At 37.0% G+C, this 20840-nt stretch overlaps 1 protein-coding gene across 3 annotated transcripts in view; it reads right to left on the reverse strand.

The window, feature by feature from the left end:
- Positions 1-20840, reverse strand: part of RSRC1 (arginine and serine rich coiled-coil 1) — a 559643-nt gene that overhangs the window by 328390 nt on the left and 210413 nt on the right. For all 3 annotated transcript variants that reach the window (XM_066369858.1, XM_066369856.1, XM_066369857.1), the window contains exon 5: positions 8433-8469. In XM_066369858.1, coding sequence (XP_066225955.1) covers positions 8433-8469 — 37 coding nt within the window. The remainder of the gene's footprint in view (positions 1-8432; positions 8470-20840) is intronic.

Genomic DNA, 20840 nt, shown 5'->3' on the forward strand with positions numbered 1-20840 from the left:
AAACCAACCACGAAAAACAACTCGTTTGTACAAATAACAAAAAGAAAACCTAGAATCAGCTTTTAAAAAGTAAAAATAAATATAAAGAAAAAATAATTCAGAAATAAAGAATTATAAGATGTTTAAGAAAAAATAAATTTGAATCAAAATAAAAAGTAGTGAGAAAAAACAGGAAAACTACTGAGGGAGTGAACACAAAGTAGTAAAAGAAGAGAAAGAGGCACTGAAATACACGAGTAGAGAAAAGCTTTATATATAAAATTATAGAGAATATACATGTGTAAATAATTGAAGTTCCTAAAGAAGAAAATTAAAGGAGTAAAATATTTAATAGTCCACAATAATTATTTCTAGAAATGAGAAAAGTTAAGTCTACATATGAGAAAGCCCAGCAAAATTAGTCAGAAACAACCAACTTTGAGAACTGGCCTAGTAGAAAAGGACAATAAGAAAAAGCAATGCCTCAAAACCAAAAAAAGTAATAAATTCTGTATAAGGGTAAGAAAATAAGGCTGATACAACAGCTACCAGCAGAATATTTTTTTAAAAGTTAATAGAGAAACTATAAGTCAAGGATTTCATATCTAGTCAACCTGTCATTCTAGTGAAAAGACCAAAAAAAAAAAAAAAAAACAGCTTAGAATGTGCAAGATCTCAGGGACTACAGTGCACAGGAGTCTTTACTGAGGAATATATTAGTGATTGAGTTTTTTACAAACAGGAAATAAGTGAGTAAATATCAGCAAAAACACTGATGTAAATATTTAATTTTAATATTGACTTTAAAACAAGGTGACAGCATGGGTGAAAAAAATGGTCCGTATATGCATAAAAGTAGCAAGAAGACAAAAATAAGAAATATGAGGAAAAGGAAGTAAAGGAAATTACAATAGGAGCATAGGCTAGGAACGGTAACACCTGGGAGTCAAGGATGCCATTTAAAAAGTTAAGTAGAAATAAGGGAAATTAAAGCATTATAAAAGATATAAATACAAAGGAAACCACTAGAACAAAAACACAAACCTTCAAAATTTCATAATAATAAAAAATTCAGAGACAAATCCCTATACCATACTATATATCTTACATTAGCCATTAGCCTTTGCTCAAAACTACCTTTCAAAGGTGTTTTGTAAAGCAAACCTTCTTGCAGGATCTGCCCCTGGAGCAGAAGGCAGTTTTGTTATCTAAATAGGACAATAAAAGACAATGTCTTACCCTTGGCAAAGTTTGGGTAGATTTTTTTCTTTTTCCTTCTTTTCCAAGTGAGAGGAGGAGGAGAGATAGAGAGACAGACTCCCGATCACCCAGTGACCCCTGTCTGGGACCGATACTCTGCCCATGCTTGCAACCGAGCTATTTTTAGCACCTGAGGTAGAGAGCCCAAGGAGCCATACTCAGCAACTGGGCCCATGAGCTCAAACCAATCAAGCTATGGCTGCAGAAGGAGAAGGGGAGTGTGGAGAAGCAGATAGCTGCTTTTCCTGTGTGCCCTGACTGGGAATTGAACCTGGGACATCCACACACTGTGTTAACGCTCTACCACTGAGCCAACGGCCCAGGGCCCAGTTTGGGTAAATGTTCCATAAGCTCCTTAAAAAATTCTTAAACTTGGAGTCCCTCAGTGAAGGACCAGTATCTAAGGTCACCATCACAGCTGCCTGGCCTATGCAGGTTCAGGTTTGATTTGTACTGATGGTAATGAAGCAACAGAGCCAAAAACTGGTAGTCCATTTTCCTTTATTCTAGACTTGCACTCAGCAAGCGAGTAAAAACAAACACACTGGGATCCAAAACCCACTCATTCAGAGAGCTCACAAAGCCATTGACTCATCCAAGTTTTCCTAGAATCAAAGGCTTCCACCTCACCAGTCTTATTCCCCTCTGTTCCTCATCTCCTTCTCCTCCACGAACTGGTTTCTCCTTCCCCCACTCTGCCATTTTGACTGCCTCCTCCACATAGCTTCTCTGCCCTGCTACACCATGGGCTCCTCCTCCCCACAAGAACATGGCCACTCTCTCCTAAATGGCCTCCTAGCTCCTCCTTTTAAAACCTTTTGGCATGAAAGCCCTTCCCCAACACACATTAGTACAATCACACCCCTTCTCAAGCAAGAAGGGCATTAATATTATCACCTGGGAGACGGGCAATGGCATCTTAAACAAAAAGAGTGAACAAAACCAGAAAATACAGATTTTACAACTCACTTGCCCAACACTCAGCTATGACACAAACCTACTGGGTATGCAGCACTGCCCCATGGGACTTGAGAGTCAAGTGGAAACTATACAGACATGAAGCACTTACTATTTTTTGTGCTATTAGTAATAATACACTTTTGTCTGTGACCCAGGAACCTAATGTCTTCTTTTAGGATCTACTAAAGTGTGGCAGGCATGCAAATAGGCTAAAATTTCATACCCTTAGTAAAGAAGATATAGCCAAATAGATAAAGAAACATATAAATATGATATATACAGTAATTATAAACAATTCCCAGTATATAATGTTAAATTTTTTAAAAAGCCAAAAGTACAGCTTGACCAGGCGGTGGTGCAGTGGATAGAGCGTCGGACTGAGACACAGAGGACCCAGGTTCAAAACTCCAGGTCGCCAGCTTAGTATAATCACACCAGTATCTAAGCTTAAATGCAGGTTCACCAGCTTGAGCGCAGGGTCACTGGCTTGAGTGTGGGATCATAGACATGACCCCATGGTCACTAGTTTGAAGCCCAAGGTCGCTGGCTTGAGCAAGGGGTCACTCAGTCTGCTGTAGCCCCCCAGTCAAGGCATATATGAGAAAGCAGTCAAGGAATAACTAAGGTGCCTCAACAAATTGATGCTTCTCATTTCTCTCCCTTCCTGTCTGTCTGTCCTATCTGTCCCTCACTCTGTCTCTGTACACAAAAATATTTTAAAAATAAAAAAGACATAAAAGTACAAACATGTATATGTAATATGCTACTTTTTATAAGAAAAAATAAAAATACACATATATGTATATGTATATGTTACAAAAAGTAGCACAGGAAAGATAAACCAGAAGTTAATAAAGTTGGCTACCTACAAGGAGTAGATGAGCTAGAAAGAGAGTGCTACCTCTCTGAAATCTTCATTGTATATACTATTTTGACTTTTAGAAGCATGTTAAAGTACAGATATTCAAATATATAGTTAAATCAATAAAAAGTCAAAATCACCTAAAAGTCAATGCAGAAACAAATGAATACAACTATATATTCAAATTAATAATCTAAATACACCCAAGGAGGAAAATAACTCAAATGAACCTTGAACTCTTTTAACTAAATGTATATTTAATATAACATAGCAATTTTGAAACTACATATTTTATGTGTATTACATAATTGAGCAAATGGGAAAATGTATTGATATTGTTAGTAGTCAGGGTTCTCACTTTGAATGAAGAGAAATACAAATATGGAAGGGGGAACATGGAAGAATTTTGTAGCTTGGGTTGAAACTGTAAGTATTATTATGACTCATATTTCTTAAAAATATTTATCTACCTACCTATTTTTCTAATCTAATACTGAAAGATCCTAGAAGTAATAAAATCCCAGAGACAAAGAACACATCACATGGTAGATCCTGACATCTAAATGCTATTTCCCTCTAAAATGAAATAAGGTAATTTGAAGAAATGACTGATTCCAGGACTGGGGCATGTAAAGTATATAAAGAGCATGGAATATATTGTTGTACCAGAACGTAAGAGAGCACTTAAAAAAAGAGGTATGTCAAAAGGACCCAGAAGCCAACTTGAAAGCATACTCCTTAGACAAATCTGGAACAACCGGAGCATCAAAATAATTAAGAAAAATAATTGATAACCTGTTTAGTATAATAAAAATCCATTAGTCCTTGCTCACAATATATAAATAAAATAAGAAAGAAGGGTAGGCTCTTCCTTACAGTAGATTGCTGCCTTCTAAACATAGGGGAGCAGAAGAGTTGAATACTGCATTTTGCAATTATCAGGCAAGAAGCCAGTGGATGATGGGGCACAAAACTTCACAGGCTCTGTCTAGAACTTTAAAGGGACATAGACTTTACAGGTAAGTCGATGAGTTGTAAAAAGAAAAAAAAAAGGTCCTGGGCAGTATAAGTATAGAAAGCTATGAATAACATGCTAGGCAGTTCCCAAGAAAAGTTGGCAACACAGAAATAAAGAAATGATAGAACAAAATAAATCTGAAAATGTGAAGGCTACATAAAGAAGAAATTACTTCAGTGTGTGTAATGCTCTTCTCATTTTAATTTTATACCATATATTTTATAAAAATCAATCTATTAGAAAATTGCATTTGGCTGTCCAGCCAATTCAAAGAAGGGCTATCTGTGCTGGATGACAAAGGCAGTACGTGCTGGTATCTGCTCAGCGGGAAGTAAAGAGACACAGACCTAAGGAGCCCACAGTGTTACAGACAGGTTTCATTAAGCTCAACCGATAAACTGAGTTCACTTTCTTCTCAGGTTGTGAGAAGACACTGACTTTTCTGAATATTGCTAGTGCACAAAGCAACACATTTGTAGATATATGTTATATGTATGTATGTATATGTGTGGTATTATCTTTAATAGTCATATATTCATATTATTAATAGTTCAGAGTTGAGTCAATTTTACAATAAGTTAGTCTTTTGCACAGCTTAGATAAAATGAATTAAAATCACCCCCTATCTGTTGTAGAAATTCAGACTCTCTCATCTCTAAAATGCACTATGTTTAAATATATTCTATGTACAACACATAAAAGTGAAGTACAACTTAGGTTCAAAAGTAGAAAAAAGTAACAAACATAAGAAGAAGCTAAGCTTCACCAAAGGTTTTTAAATATTTTTAGCTGGAGAACTTTCTTCAGATGAAATCTTGTTTTAAAAGTTTAAAATTTTACAAAATAACTAGAAATGGAACTACTCTGGTTAAAGTGGTCAGAGAAAGCCTGGAGTGCCACCTGCTTTTTTTGGTTTCTTTTTTTGTTTTATTTATTTATTTATTTTTAATTTATTGTGCTGACATGGTTTCAAGTGTCCCACTCAATATATCACCCTCTACCCCTGAATCATGCCCCCATGCTCCATGAAAAGTGCCTTTCCGTTCCCTTCTCACCCTCTTTAAATCCCTCATCTGTATCCCCCCTTTCCCTCTGGGAATTGCTACCCTGTTGTCTATATTGATGAGTTATGTGTATATAATTTGGCTAATTGCTTCAACGTGTGTGTGTGTGTGTGTGTGTGTGTGTGTGTGTGTGTGTGTGTGTGTGAGAGAGAGAGAGAGAGAGAGAGAGAGAGAGAGAGAGAGAGAGACAGAGAGAGACAGAGAGATAGACAGATAGGGACAGACAGGCAGGAAGGAAGATGAGAAGCATAGATTCTTTGTTGTGGTTCCTTAGTTGTTCATTGATTGCTTTCTCACCTGTGCCTTGACTGGGGGGCTCCAGCAGAGTGAGTGACCCCTTGCTCACTCAAGCTAGCAACCTTGGGTTGAAGCCAGCAACCTTTGGGCTCAAGATAGTGACGATGGGTCATTTCTATGATCCCCATGCTCAAGCCAGCAACTTCACACTCAAGCTGGTGAGTCCAGTGTTCAAGCCAGTGACCTCAAGGTTTCGAACCTAGGTCCTCCACGTCCTAGTCCAATGTTCTATCCACCACGCTACTGCCTGGGCAGGCCCCTTTAACCTTCTTTGATCCTATCCCCTCTTTTACCTTCCCTCTGACAGCTGTCCACCTGTTCCCTGTGAACATGCCTCTGTTTCTGTTTTCTCCCTCGATTTATTGTGTTCGTTAGATTACACATTTAAGTGAGATGGTGTGATACTTGTCTTTCTCTACCTGGCTTATTTCACTTAGTACATATAATTATCTCCAGGCCCATCATGCTGTTGCAAAGGGTAAGATTTCCTTATTTTTCACAGCTGCATAGTATTCCATTGTGTAAATGGACCACTGCTTTTTAATCCACTTGTCCACTATCAGACACTTGGGCTTTTATCAGACCTTGGCTATTGTAAACAATGCTACAGTGAGCATGGGGGTGCATTTATTCTTTTGAATTAGTGTTTTGGGATTCTTAGGATATATTCCTAGAAGTGGTATAGCTGGGTCATAAGGCAGTTCATTTTTTAACTTTTTTGAGGAATCTCCATACTGTTTTCCACAGTGGCTGCACCAGTCTGCATTCCCACCAGCAGTGCAGGAGGGTTCCCTTTTCTCCACATCCTCGCCAGCACTTATTGTGTGTTGATGTGTTAATGAAAGCCATTCTGGCAGGTGTGAGGTGATATCTCATTGTGGTTTTAATTTGCATTTCTCTAATGATTAGTGATGTTGAACATTTTTTCATGTCTACTGACCACCTGTATGTCCTCTTTGAAGAAGTGTCTATGCAGGTTCTATGGCCCATTTTAAAACTGGATTGTTTACCTTCCTGGTGTTGAGTTTTAGAAGTTCTTTATAAATTTTGGTTATTAAACCCTTATCAGACCTATCAGCAAATATGTTCTCCCCTGAGTAGATTGTCATTTTATTTTGTTAGTCGTGTCTTTTGATGTGCAAAATCTTTTTAGTTTGATATAGTCCCATTTGTTTATTCTGTCCTCTATTTCAATGGTCCACAGAGATATATCCGCAAAAATGTTGCTATAAAAATGTCTGAGAGTCTACTGCCTATGTTTTCTTTCAAGATTTTTACAGTTTCATGACTTACATTTAAATCTTTTAACCATCTAAGTTTGTTTTTGTGAATGGTGTAAGTTGGTTAGTCTAGTTTCATTTTTTTTGCACACACCTGTCCAATTTTCCCAACACCATTTACTATAGACTGTCTTTACTTCATTGTATATTCTTGCTTCCTTTGTCAAATATCAATTGTCCATAAAGATGTGGGTTTATTTCTGGGTGCTCTGTTCTGTTCCATTGATTTGTATGGAGCACCACCTGCTTTGGGAGTGTCCCTCGCTGCCCAAGGCATAGCTAGGAAACCACTGCTACATATTAGAAGTGGAGTACAAACACATAAAATAGTCACTGAAAATAAGGTCATCCTGGTAAGTATAAAAAATACAAAATTTAAAGTAAAAAAATCTAACTCATTATTTACTGATCAATATGAACCAAGTATATATAAATTTTTTTTAATAAATAATTCACAAGTATAAAAGACAGGTCATTTTGACACTATGGTAGATGTTCTTCCTTGTTATTAACCCCTCAACTGATACTGAAATTTGATGTCTTAGATTAAAATTTTTATTCTAATGCCTACATGTCCTAAATATATGTGCCACTATGATGTTGATTAACAGGGGTTCAAGATATAATTTTTAATAATGGGAATAACAATGTTATTTATTTACTTCTAATGTGGACAAATATATAGTAAAAATTTCTAACTAGGTTCTTATGTCCTGCTTTTTAATAATTATCTGTAATTTTTTAGGATCTTTTTTTTTAAAGGGTTAAGTTTCCTCAGTTTACTTTAGCTATTGAAAGGAAACCCAAAAATCCCTTACATCCCTACTACTCTAAGTCAAAATGAAGCTGATCTTGCTACTGTTTGCTTTTGTGGGAGAAGAACAAAAAGCACATTAATAGTTAACAAAGCTACAATATAATATACGCATGAGGCCTTAAATTAAAAAAGTACTTAGGTTATATTTACAAAAGAATCTCTATCATTAATTATTCAACATTTGGATTTGACCAGAAACCAGAGCATGACTTTATAATGCTCTGTTTAAATGAACTACTTAATGCTGTAATGAACACTCATTGTGGTAAGCTCAATGAATTTTGGACCTGTTATAATACAACAGTTTTTCCAATTTTCTGATCAATGGACAGAATTAAATGTTCAGTCAGTTTGAATTTCACTTATGCTTTAAAAATGTTTATTTAAACCAAAAATTTTGCATCTCAATTATTTTATATTCTAAACTGAATGTAGTTTAAACCAATGCATTATTCATAAAGCAAAGACATTAGGAAAAACAAAGCTGTACACTTCTTTCAAAGCTGATAAATAGCTAAAACATACCATATTTATGCATGCAATATTTGATTGTGTGTTTCTTAAAACACAAGCTTGTTTTTGTCAGATCAAGATATGCCAAAAATTCTACACCAAACATTTTTGTTTATAATTAAAGCAATCATCAATCCAAGGATTGTCATCCATTTTATTTCATCTCTACATCAAAAAAAAAAGTAATTTAAAAATATTTAAATTCCCTTGAAATGAGAAGATAAATGAAAATGTAAGTGCCTTCACATAATAACAGTAAGCTGACCCTTTGGGAAATGGTTGACTTTCTCAATACAAGGTATTCAAAGCTCATTCAAAAGTGTTCATTTAGAATGCAGATATCAAAGATGATGAAAATGTTCAAGAGAAAATTAGAACTTACCAGATGTTCTAATCCTGCTTTGATGTTTCCAGATTCCCTAAAATAGAAGAATAAAAGTTCTAAATAGCTGCTAAACCCTTGTCTGCTGTAATTTATGTTTACCTCAAAACTGTTTTATAAACCCTTAGTATTTTTTTTTATATCTTTACTAACAGTCATATAACACTGTTTTTAAGGACAAAGCAATTTCCATCAAAAGGGAACAGATAATTTATTTATAACTACTAGTAGTACCACTAAATTGGTATTCCACTAAAAGAACGACTGCTTCAGATTTTTCAGTCAGTATACAATAAAAAGTATACTATTATTTTATTACTATACCTTTTTATTTCACATTAGTTTTTCCATTAGTTTGTTTTTTCCATTTATTAAAATGTTGAAACTTATAGATTCTATCTACCACCTAGATTCTATAATTGATATTTTACTATATTTGCTTTATATCCATCATCCATCCATCAATGATTACATTTTTATGTAAAGAATATACTAACAAAGAACATGTTTATAATTTCATAGCTAAACAACTAAATTATAACAAGTTTCTCTTTATATTAATTTTATTAACTTAGTGTACAGTACAAAATAAGGCCCTAAGAATATTAAAAAAACAAAATATCACCAAAAGAAAATATGAACATTAAATATTATGCTATATTTCAAGTATTTAATTTATTGCTCTTCATTGTAAACAAAACATTGCTAATGAAATTTAAAGGAGAAATACCTGTGCAAGTAGCAAAGCTAATTTAAATATGCATTTAGTAAAATGTGGTAAATAGTTACATTTTTAATCCTGATTTCAGTCTACACTAATTTATTAGTGACAAATGAACTTGGGCTTTCCTCACTCTGATTAAGCAATATTTTAATTCCATCATAAATGCCAAGCCTTATTTTTTTAACATGAAATTACACTTCTACCATACTGCACACACACACAAAAAAAACGAAATGGAGCATTCAACAACCAAAAACAGTATTGTGTGCCTGATGTTTAATATTTTCTCCACACTTCTTTCTTTCTCTGAAGGGAACTTTATTTCTTCTCTCTTTATTTCTATCTTCAGTTTTCTTTGCCAGAAATATTGCTGTTTCCTTTGTCTTGATATACAATCTTTCCAAAATTCCCTGTTTTCCCTTCAAATCCGCTGTTTGAAAACTAAACTCATGGGTTCCAACCTTTGCTCTCACTGCCCAGTATGATCGACTGGGAATAAATTCCAGCATCTACTGATTAGCAAAGCTCTCATCTTTAGCCAATCTCTTCTCTACTTTCTGCTTCTGGCAATGTTAGCAATGCTACATATTCAATGTTTTAAAATATAAGAATTTCGGAAACTCTCTGGATGCAGTCCTAATGACAAATGATAGAAATAAATTACAACAGGGTGTTAGAAGAGGCTAACAGCTACATAAGTAATTATTTTAAACTTTATTATTATAAAACTGATGTACTTATTGGCTCTGGAAGGCAAAGGGATCTTTTAAGCTTTCACAAGGACATTCTACTATAATCATTTGTATAATTTAAAATCTAAACAAAAAGAAAAATGCATGTAGTGAAACATCTGACAGTACAATGTGTCTTTCTCTTCCTGGTATTTTTTAAATCCAAACAGAAGCATACTATATACATAGTTTTATACCTTCACATGGTAATCTATCTTAGAGTTTCCTTTATATAACACACCTCTACTTCATTTTACCCCATGCTACATTGTCACATAATGGTTCTTATTAGAAAATAATATTGCATAATAAAAAAATGAAAATGTTTAGATTCAAAGTACTAGTCCATAATTAGTTATCTGAAACCACTAATGCCAGACATGCTTCATAAGAATGCTTTAGATTTTAGAAAGGTAATAAGGTATATACATTATATGTAATATAACACTGACAGCATTGCCTGAGGCTGCATCTCATCATACACATTAACAATTTTAAAAGAAACAGATGAATGTCCCCACAAAGTGGGATAAATAAAGGCTATTCATTTCAGGATAGGTTTTGCTGTCAACCGAATTTATCACAAAGTTAGGGAAAATCTCAGTTCTCTGAGCTGTTTGAATGTTGGAATCAAGGATAAGAAACTATTCATTAAAAAATAATAAGAGGTTGGCTAGGCTACTGCTTTGCTATGTTTCTAAGTGACTTTTTTTTTCTTAATTGAGAAGCAGGGAGACAGAAAGACTCCTGTATGCATGCTGATTAAGATCCACCTGGCACACCTGCTATGGGCTGATATTCTGCCCATCTGGGGCTGTTGCAATGTTACTTGACAACTGAGCTATTTTAGTGCCTCAGGCAAGGCCATGGAGCCATCCTCAGCACCCAGAGCCAACTTGCTTGAGCCATTCGAGCCATGGCTGTGAGAGGAGAAGAGAGAGATAGAGAGAAGACAGAGGGAGGAGTGGAGAAGCAGATGGTCACTTCTCCTGTGTGCCCTGACCAGTATTGAATTCAGAACATCCACGCACTGGGCCAATGCTTTACACTGAGCCAACTGGCCAAAGCCTCTAAGTGACTCTTTAAATTAAGTGATAGAAAATATGCTTTCAGAATGGTATGCATGAAAGAAAACTAGGCATCATCCTTGGCATAAGCTTTGTCCTTCAAGACCAGGTTTGAACACATGTATGCAAACATAGGGTCTTCGCTTTCCAATGCCCTTCACTATCATTTAGATGTAATCACTATCTTCACAGGCACTACCTTATTTTAGGCCTTTTCTTTTCTCTCCTTTGGAGATTACTGGCCTCAGCTTTTCTCTCACAGATTACTACAAAGACTCCTAATGGTTAAAAATGGTTCCTGCCTTGAACAATGTCAATTCATTTTCAATATTACAGCAAAATCTTTCTAGAATGTAAGCTTGATCATGTCAATTCTCTTCTTAAAATCAATGATATTCTACTCCACTCCTGTTTATTCATTCCCCCATTTTCTTTCCAAAGCTATATCACATGGTGATAGCAACAACCTTAGCAAACTACTAACCTGGCTTTACTCAATACTGAGCACTTGCTCTCTCACCAGAAATGCTCCTATTCTTCCAGCCTCTAATTCTACCCATCTAGCTTTGAGGGGGAAAAAAAAAAAATCAGGACTCAACTTGAATCATACCTCCACTGGGGAAACCCCCCTTGATCAAAAATTCCCATCTGCATTTTGTTTTAGCAAGAGAGAAACAGAGACTGCCAGGAAGGGAGAGAGATGAGAAGCATCAATCATACTTGTTTCACTTTAGTTAGTTGTTCATTGATTGCTTTCCCATATGTGCCTGGACCAGGGGCTACAGCTGAGTCAGTGACCCCTTGTTCAAGCCAGTGACCTTGGGGTCTTGTCTATGATCCCATGCTCAAGCTGGTGAGTCCATGCCCAAGCTGGATGAGCCTGCAGTCAAGCCAGCAACCTCGGGGTTTCAAACCTGGGTCCTCAATGTCCCAAGTCAATGCTCTATTTCCGTGCCACCACCTGGTCAGGTTATCACACTTTATTATAAATACCTGTTTACTTGTCTATTGATACCACTAAAATGAAAGCTCCTCCAGGACACAGATTGCATCTTTTTCAGAGTATGGATTCCTCTAACAAGGGTCTAATACATCACTGTCATGAGAATGAGACTGGATGGAGAGTCAGTGGCAACCAGCTCAGGGTCTGAATGGTCTATCCTGCCCTGATATTACTATCCAAGCTTTTTTTTTCACTTCCATTTGCATAAAACATCTTTTTCCATCCCTTTTAGTGTGTATATTTCGTTCTGATGTAGATCTCTTGTGGAACCATATATACAGGTCTTGTGCTCTTATCCATTTTGCTACCTTATGTCTTTTTATTAAAGCATTTAAGCTATTTATATTTAAAGTGATTATTGATAGTATCTTTATATTGCCATTTTATTCTTTTAAATGTGTTCCTCTGTTTTCTTTTTCTTCTTAAAAAAGAACCTTTAACATTTCTTGCAATATTGCTTTGGTGGTAATGAATTGCTTTCGCTTTTTCTTGTCTGGGAAGCTCTTTATCTCTCCTTCAATTTTATATGAAGCCTTGCTGGGTAAAATAGTCTTGGTTGTAGACCTCTGTTTTTCATCACTTTGAATATTTCATGCCAATCCCATCTGGCCTAAAATGTTTCCGTTGAGAAATCAGCTGACAGTCTGGAGATACCTTTTAGGTAACTGCCTTTCTCTTGCCACTTTTAAGATTATCTCTATCTTTAAGCTTTACCATTTTAATTATGTGTCTTGGTGTGGGGCTGATTCTGTTCACCTTGTTTGGGACTCATTGCACTTGCTGGACTTGAATGTCTTTTCCCATCACCAGGTTAGGGAAGTTTTCCATTATTATTTCCTCAAGTAAGTTCTTGATCTCTTGATCTCTCTCTTCTCACTCTGGTACCCAATGTTGTTACGTTTCAAGTTGTCCCAAAAGTCCCTTAAACTATCCTCATTTTTCTAATTCTTTTCTCTTTTTACTGTTCTATTGGGTGTTTTCTGCTACTTTATCTTCCAAATTACTGATTCAATCCTCTGCTTCAACCTACTATTTATTCCTTCTCATATACTCTTAATTTCAGATATTATATTCTTCATTTCTGACTGAATTTTTTTTTATAATTTCCATGTCATTTTTCATGTTGTTGTAAGTCTCACTAAATTCCTTCAGCATCCTTATAACTGTTTTCTTGAAATCTGTATTTGATAAAGTGCTTGCCTCCATTTCATTTAGCTCTTTTACTGGAGATTTATCCTGTTCTTTCACTTGTGGCATGTTTGCCTCCCCATTTTTGCTGCCTCTTTGTGTTTGTTTTTATGTATTAGGTAGATCTGCTATGACTCCCAGTCTTGGTAGGGAGGCCTTATTTAGCAAATGTCCTCTGGGTACCAGTGGCACATCTCCTTGATCACTTAAGCTGGTTGCTCCAAGAATGTCCCTTATGTGTGTTATGTGGACCCTGCTGTTGTAATTGAGTCTTGATTGCTATTGGCCCATTTGTGCATGGGTTAACCCTCAGTCTGACCAACTATGAGGGTCTACCCTGACCATAGTATACAAGCTGTTGTGCAGCTGACCACATGAAGTGAAATATGACTCAGCAGGATTCTGGTACCTGCCAAAATTTCCCTATGATATACTACTTGTGAAGGTAATTGTATCCTGCTGTGATATTGTTTAAAGCTGGCCATTATGTGTGTTTATGTCTTGGGCCACTTGGGAGGGACTTTGGTGTTGGTCCGTTCAGAAGCTGCCTATGACTGGCCCTGGGCAACCCTGGGGAACTACAAAGTGATCCTCCATTGTGACTGCCTCTGCTGGGCCTGGGTGTGTGTGGGAAGGACCAAGCTGTATACTAAGGCTGGCTTTTACCAGCATTTCTCCTGGAGGCAGGTCAGCAAAAGTCCCAAGGCACCCGAAGATCAGCTTCTGAAGCCTCTACCTGCTGGCTGCCTGCTAAGCTCAGTCACCAAAACAGTCTCTGTGAGCTGCATGACACAAGTTGTCAGTGAGTCACCAGGTAGAGGCAAGTGTTGTTCACCAGACTGATACAAGGTCAAATTTGTATCAGTTTGTAATAGGTTTGATTATTTTTGATGGAGTAGGAGGACACAAGGAAAAAAATAGTTCAGGCCAGAGACCACTAGAGCCTTTACACTCTAGTTTTCAAACTAAACTGGAGCAGCACCAGCCAGTGCTTGGTCTGAAGACACTCAGCAAATGTCCCCGGGTATACAGAGTCTAGCTGCCACCCACAAGGTGCTTGCACACCTTTGTGATGAGGCAGGGTCTCAGGGAGTCCCCAAGGTGAGGCCAGCAGAGTTTATCAGACCAAGATTTGGCTGTATAAAGTGAGGGCTCTGCACCGGTCAGGCGTGAGATAGAAAAACGGCCCCTGTCCTAGATCCACATACAGCCTGTCTCAGCTTCTGCCAAGAGCCTGATCTCAGCAGGGTGAGGCCTCTGGTAGTTGGGAAAATTGGACTATTGGATCTCCTTTGATGTGGAAGTGCCATTCAGGCTTGGGTGAAGATGGAGGGAAATAGCTCCCAGCCACAGAGCCACACAACTCAGTCTGTCCAGGATTCTACATAGGCCCCAGTAGGGTAGAACCACCAGGAATAAGGATGGTAGGACTTTCAGGAGCCTGGAGAGGGTGGCTACCAGATCTCCTGTGATGGGGAGGCACTAGTCATGTTCATGGGAAATTGGCGGGTATGTCCCCCACTTCAATGCCATACAACTAACTCAGTAATTGATATTCCCTGAGTCTTCCAAGACCTCTACACCCCAGTCTAGGCAGCTAACTCCTCAGCAAGGCACAAGCTGTACACAGTGCGGACACAGGGAGTCCAGAGCGTGGAGCTACTGCATTTCCCTGAGGCTGAGGTCATACGGAGGGGAGTACTTACCCAAGAATGATGGTGTCTGTGATGCAGGAAGTGACTCTGCACAGGGATCCTGGCAGCTGTCCTTTCAGTTCTCTCCCCAGAACCACAAACCCCAGTCTCTCACAGGACTCTAGTCTGCTCCCCCTTCCTTCCACCAGTCCAGGGTGAGTGGCTGCAAACAAGATTTTGTGTTTGCCCTTTAAGAGGATGCCTGTGTCTCTAGCTGTTTCTCTCTCTCCCTGGTGGACAGAATCCTTGAAGGTTTTCACAGCCAGATGTTATGTGGGAGCCTATTACCAGGTCTGGTACTCTGGACCAGGGAGCCCAGCTTGGGGCTGGGACCCCCACACTTCTCAGGGAGAATCTTTGTAGCTGAGATATTCCTCCAGAAACTTAGCCTGCAGGAGTGGGTCCAGCCCTTTTTATGTCTCCTCCCTTCCTACCAGCCTCGATTTAGCTTCTTCTGTAAATCCTTGGTAATAGGTTTGATTATTTTTGATGGAGTAGGAGGACACAAGGAAAAAAATAGTTCAGGCCAGAGACCACTAGAGCCTTTACACTCTAGTTTTCAAACTAACCTGGAGCAGCACCAGCCAGAATCAAAACTTTAACCCTCCCCTTAGATTAAAGTTTTTAGCCAAGGCAGCTAAATGTTGCAGGAAGCAAAAGAAAGGCCTATGAAGAAAATTTTGGGGCCTCTGAAGTATGTAAACATGGAATTGAAAAATTAAAACAGGGAGATTTTATCCAGGGAAAATAGAACACACTGAGCAAGAATGTAGGGTGAGCATGACATCTTCAAAAGGAAGATGTTTAGAAATTAAACGTAAAGAAATAGCTATGAAAAGAGAATCAATATGATATAGTGGGTATTAAAAATACAACAGTTTGAAATAAAGAACTCAGAGAATGGGTTGAAAATCCCTATAGCTGCAGACAAGGCATGAATAAATGAGCTGGAACACTGGATAGAAGAACTCCCAGAAAGGGATGAAAAACTAGAAGAAACTAGAGATAAAATTAAGAGTAGGAATAGATGTGTGAACATCTATGTAATGGAAAACCTAGAAGGAAAGTAAAGATATTGGCAGAAATGACAAAAATTTCCCAGTACCAAAATATTCAGCTCTTATATTGAAAGGGTACCTAGAGCAGTGAACAGAATAATTAAGGGAAAATCCATAATGTAAGGATAATGAGAATATTATAGATCAAATCTAAAAGAACCCAGAAAGAAAAAAACATAACCCTCAATAAAGAAAGAATAACACTGCCATCAGACTTCTCAATACTAACGCTGGACAAGAAAGTATTAACTTCCAAGATAAAGTATCTGTTTAGGTAAAAGAACTGCCAACCTAGAATTTATATACAGCTAAAATAAACTATTAAATTGAAAGAAAAATAAAAAATTTTTCAGCATACAAAATCTCAAGAAATTCACCACATAAAGACATTATCTGAACAAAGTTCTGAAGAATATGATGCATTAAGATGAGAAATAAATGCAGAAAGAAGCAACAAGATAAAGCAAGTAAAGTCTGGCATAGAACATAGCAATTATAAAAATCAAAGCATCGGCCCTGGCCGGTTGGCTCAGCGGTAGAGCGTCGGCCTGGCGTGCAGGGGACCCGGGTTCGATTCCCGGCCAGGGCACATAGGAGAAGCGCCCATTTGCTTCTCCACCCCCACCTTCCTTTCTGTCTCTCTCTTCCCCTCCTGCAGCCAAGGCTCCATTGGAGCAAGGATGGCCCGGGCGCTGGGGATGGCTCCTTGGCCTCTGCCCCAGGCGCTAGAGTGGCTCTGGTCGCGGCAGAGCGACGTCCCAGAGGGGCAGAGCATCGCCCCCTGGTGGGCAGACCGTCGCCCCTGGTGGGCGTGCTGGGTGGATCCCGGTTGGGCGCATGCGGGAGTCTGTCTGACTGTCTCTCCCCGTTTCCAGCTTCAGAAAAATACAAAAAAAAACCCACAAAGCATCAATGACAAAAAAGAAAACTAAAGAAAATTTACCAATAATGATCTGGAATTAAAATACTAGAGATTTTCACATTGTGTAAGAAACAAAATCTAGCAATGTATAATTTATAAAAGACACACAAAACAAAATGATTCAGAAAGGTTTCCAGATAAAGAGATAGTAAAAGATATAACAAGGCAAACATGAAATAAAAAAAAGCTGGCGTGGTAATTTTAGTGACAAAATTAAGCCACTTCTCTCCTACCCAAAATGTATTTTTTGAGATATAAAAAGGAGGACATTCTACTCTAATAAAAGATACAATAGAAAAATTTTCATTTATATTCATAAGGTTTGTATATTCATAAAGCTTAATAAGTATCAGAGACTGCGACACCGAAGTTTCAACAAGTTCTCCATGAACATCAGTTTTCTGCAGCTTTACTTTGGACAGGAACACAGAAAGGGTGGCCACCAAAAACAATACAGATAAAGCATCCTGAATACAAAAACACTATACAAGACAGCATGATGTGTAATCCTGGTTCTAGAAACAGAATACCTACACTCAAGGTTAAGCTCTTACAAAATGGTTGCATGAACTTGAGTAATAAGCCAATTTCTCTAAAGTTCAGATTGTTAAACCTGCCTTACTCAACACATAAGGTTGTGGTGAAAACAGCAGCAAGATAATGTACATGAAGTTACTCCATAAATGACAATGTGCTTTGGAAATGTTAGTAAAATAGATATTTAAATATAAGTCTTAAAAGTGGTTCCAAAAGTCTTAATAAAATTTTAAAAATAGAGAGGCAAGATCCAAGACATTGACAAAGGGTTCTTGCAATAAATGGTCCTCTTTAAAGGCTTGTCCTCTTTAGTGGTCGGTGTCTGGGGTTGTCCCTGTCATGACTTCATCAATATCTGTGCAACTCCTTTCGCCCTGTGCTGAAAGCAGACTTAATTCAATTATAAGTCTCAAAACTGATAAAATGGTCCTGAAGTGGAAAATGGGAAGAGATTATTGGCAAATGAATAAAGATTTGTATCGAACTAACACACAGGAGTATAACAGGTCTTTTTTTAATCATTCCCTGTCTTAAATCTTCTGGGAACCATGAGTTTCCCTTCCCCTCATGCAGCACATTGATTTCTGAATTAGACTGCAATATTAAATAATTAATATACTTGCCATGATTGATGTTTTGCATTAGTTGAATATTAGGTTATCAATCAAAATCCACTTGGTTTAATGTAATAATATTGAAAAAGTGTCACGGGCTGTTCATCCAATTTGTAGTTGAGGCAGCACAGATAGTAATGTTGGCATAACACAGGCTCTAAAGCAGGAAATGCAGTGGTTCATCATATGAGGTAGACATTTTGAAACTCACTGGGACAAGGCTGAGGTTGTAGTAAATAAACCTTGTGGCACTTGCCAGTTTCAATATTAGGTCTCCTTCCAGCAGAACCACACTATGCATCCATCATATCATGGCAGGCAAGAAAAAAATTAAAATACAGTAAATATACTGATACTGATTTACCTTTGTGGCAAACAGATAATCATTATTTTGCTAAAGGAAACAGGCTGTCAATCCAGACACTTGCTATGATAAAGCTGTCCCTTAAAAAATTACTAAAAAAAACCACTAAGATTTTTTAGATCTAGCCTTACTAGGAAAGGGATCAACTTTTTAAAAAATATGATAAAATATTACACTAAAGTGATCATTCAGGTTTTAAGTGGTCTGAGGGACCCAGGCCAGGAAACCACAGTAATAATGGCATTTTGGGGGGGTTGGGGGGATCCTATTCCTTTTAACAATGACATTCTTCTTTACTCACAATATATATATTTTGCATCTACACTTGTCAAAACATTAGAAAAATATTTAATTAGTTGCTTTTTCCAGTAAAAGTACATGATTTTTTTCATCACTCCCTATTATATCAATTCAAAATCTATTGTGGATTAACTTATAAAAGTTTTAAACAAATTAAATAAACAAAAGATATCCAAAATAAAAGTAACATTTTTAGTAGAAAGTAGAAAAGTAACAAAATAAATATAAACCATTTCACAGAGCTAGTCAAAAATACAGTGAGTGTTGTTATAAAATACTCAGTAGCCATAATGCAAGCAACTAACTGATGTAGCATCAAAGTATCACTTCATGAACCAAATCTTTAACAAGTAAAAAATTAAATGTTTATAACCATTAATATATATGTACTAGCCCATATATAATGTGCACACACACAGTAATTATAAAAAAGAAAGTAATTCCTATAACAGTATAAAATTTTACCAGTTCTTTTTTGTCATGGAGAAAGCATATTATTTAGTTTTAAAAGATTCCTATGCTGTAGTTTTCTACAGCTAAAGAGGTAGTATTACAGTTAATTCTGTATTCTCTTACATAAGCAAAAATCTATGAGTTGGGTTTTTATGATATAATGTCAGTCAAGGTTTTTTAAAATCTTGAGTTATAAATTATAAAAATACCTACATCTCCCATCTCAAATAATAATTGATAAATTTTTACAGTTATAATACCTTTTCTGTTAAATATCAAATGTTATTAATGTAAAATTTTGGTAATACATAAATCTAATAAGAAAAATCTGAGTTCAGATTGCCACACTACTACTTACTAAATAACTTTGTCAAGGTAATTATCTTCTTTTATTTTAAATTCAAGGCAAAAATTTTAAGGAATCAGTAAATATATACCTAAATCACTTAATAAATACTGGTTCAATATGACAGACTAATAATGGACTTAATTGACTGCATTCCACTTACAAAATCAAGAAACATCTTTATAGATTTAGCATTTTTAACCACCTTAAATTTTGTTTCAATTGTAACATCTGTAAACGAAAGTAAGTCTACTTTTCAAATAAAATGCTTATAAAGACTTGGCCCAATGTTAACATTTAATAAAAATATGTATATCCTGACATAAGCACATTCTCATATTCTGATCTCTGAAAGGCAGTAGAATAATAAAGTATATTGAAAAAAAAAAAAAGAAAAAAATATGCCAAGTACCTTTTTTTTTTTAACATTTTAACCCCAATAAGAAAAATAAAGAATAATAGCACTAAGTCCCCAAAAAGGTCTTCCTGGAATTCTCAGTTTTAACATACCAAGTTTGGTTAGAATAATCAGCATTTATTTCCTGATTGATGAATATGTTACAAATTAGTGGTTCTAAATATATATTCTTATGTTATTCCAGTTCAGAATACAGGGTTCAGATGTTTGCATTGTTTTACAAGTACTTTTTGACCTGATTATTATTTGCAACATATTCTACTCTCAAACTTATAAATCATTTGCACAGACAAGTGTACCATGATTACTAAATTTTATATGTACTATTTGTAAGGTCAGTGGATAATGGGGGATGGTCACGTGGGGAACCCAGACCCATGAACTTTGGCTAGGACCGCCCACAACCAAGCACGCCAAAAGAAGCTTCACAGGAACCCTTTGGAAAAAAGCGACGGTCTGCCAGCCAGTGAGATTTCACCACGTCATATTAGCCCGACTTCCCTAGAGGGACCCCTTTAAATATCTCCCACACGGTTTAATCCTTGCAACTTCCCTGGCTTCCATCTCCTCCATCTTTTTTTCTTCGGGGCCAGGAAACCTCGCCGGGCAGGAGATGCGCTGTATTCAATAAAGCCTTTTGTTATTCCACACTTGGTGGCTCTGGCCCCTTCCTTCCTTCTCGGCGGGAAAAAATTCCTTACATTTTGGTGCCGAAAACTCGGGAGGAGTTTGAAGTCCGCAAGGACTGCTCCTCTTTCCGTCCCCTCCAAGAAAGAACCAGGATCTCCGACCTCCCACCCACTTTGGTGCACGGTGTGGTAAGTCCCCTGCCTCCAACCACCTCTGAGTTCTTTCCTCCGAGACTCCCTGTTCGAAACTGTAGCTACGTCAGGGAAGTCTTTTCCGTTCCGAGTGAGTGTGTGCTTGCAGAGACGTCCCAAGCATATCCACTTTACCTTTTCCGTCCGTGGCTAGACCTTGAGTTTTAG

Source organism: Saccopteryx leptura, chromosome 2 (assembly GCF_036850995.1).
Source record: "Saccopteryx leptura isolate mSacLep1 chromosome 2, mSacLep1_pri_phased_curated, whole genome shotgun sequence".
Taxonomy (NCBI): Eukaryota; Metazoa; Chordata; class Mammalia; order Chiroptera; family Emballonuridae; genus Saccopteryx; species Saccopteryx leptura.